This window comes from Onychostruthus taczanowskii, unplaced genomic scaffold, assembly GCF_017590055.1.
Source record: "Onychostruthus taczanowskii isolate IOZ18803 unplaced genomic scaffold, ASM1759005v1 scaffold959, whole genome shotgun sequence".
In the NCBI taxonomy this organism is placed as follows: Eukaryota; Metazoa; Chordata; class Aves; order Passeriformes; family Passeridae; genus Onychostruthus; species Onychostruthus taczanowskii.
In genome coordinates this window covers 5,261-5,852 of record NW_024507646.1, presented here as the reverse complement: position 1 = coordinate 5,852, position 592 = coordinate 5,261, and the positions used below count along the sequence as shown (strand labels likewise).

General features: G+C 61.5%; 1 protein-coding gene across 1 annotated transcript in view; it reads right to left on the bottom strand.

The window, feature by feature from the left end:
- Positions 1–479: 479 nt before the first annotated feature.
- LOC121347886 (ribosome biogenesis protein NOP53-like) overlaps positions 480–592 on the bottom strand; it is a gene marked incomplete at its 3' end in the record, with an annotated part of 2,057 nt that continues 1,944 nt past the window's right edge. Inside the window, exon 3 of the mRNA XM_041426872.1 lies at positions 480–570. Coding sequence (XP_041282806.1) covers positions 480–570 — 91 coding nt within the window. The remainder of the gene's footprint in view (positions 571–592) is intronic.

The following is a 592-nucleotide window of genomic DNA, read 5'->3' as shown; positions in this document are numbered from 1 at the left end:
AAATGGGGGGGGATTTGGGGGTTCTTGAGATGGATTTGGGGGGTTCTGGGGGGGATTTGGGGGTCCCTGAGGGAGATTTGAGGATCCTGAGGAGGATCTGGGGGGTCCTGAGGAGGATTTGGGAGGCACTGGGGGGTCCTGAGGGGAATTTGGGGGGGATTGGGGAGATTTGGAGGTCCCAGAGTCCCAAAATCCGGGTCCTGGGGAGGAATTTGGGGGTCCTGAAGGGGATTTGGAGGGTCCTGAGGGAATTTCGGGGGTCCCCGAGGGATCCCAAAGAGATTTTGGGGATCCTGGGGAGATTTTGGGGGTCCCTGAGGGGAATCTGGGGAGTCCTAGGGGGGACTGGGGGGATCCTGAAGGGGATTTGGGGGTCCTGAGAGAATTTGGGGGGTTCCGGGGGGGGATTTTTGTGGTGTAACCCCACCCAAAGCACATTTTTGTGGGGGAAGAGCCCCCCCTGAAGCCCCCAGACTCACTTTTTGGGGGGAGGCACCTTGGAGAGGGGCTGCAGCACCAGGTCCACGTGCAGGGGCTTCTGGGGGGGCTTCTTCTTCCTCAGGGGCCGGCCTGGGGGGGGTTGGGGGGGTCA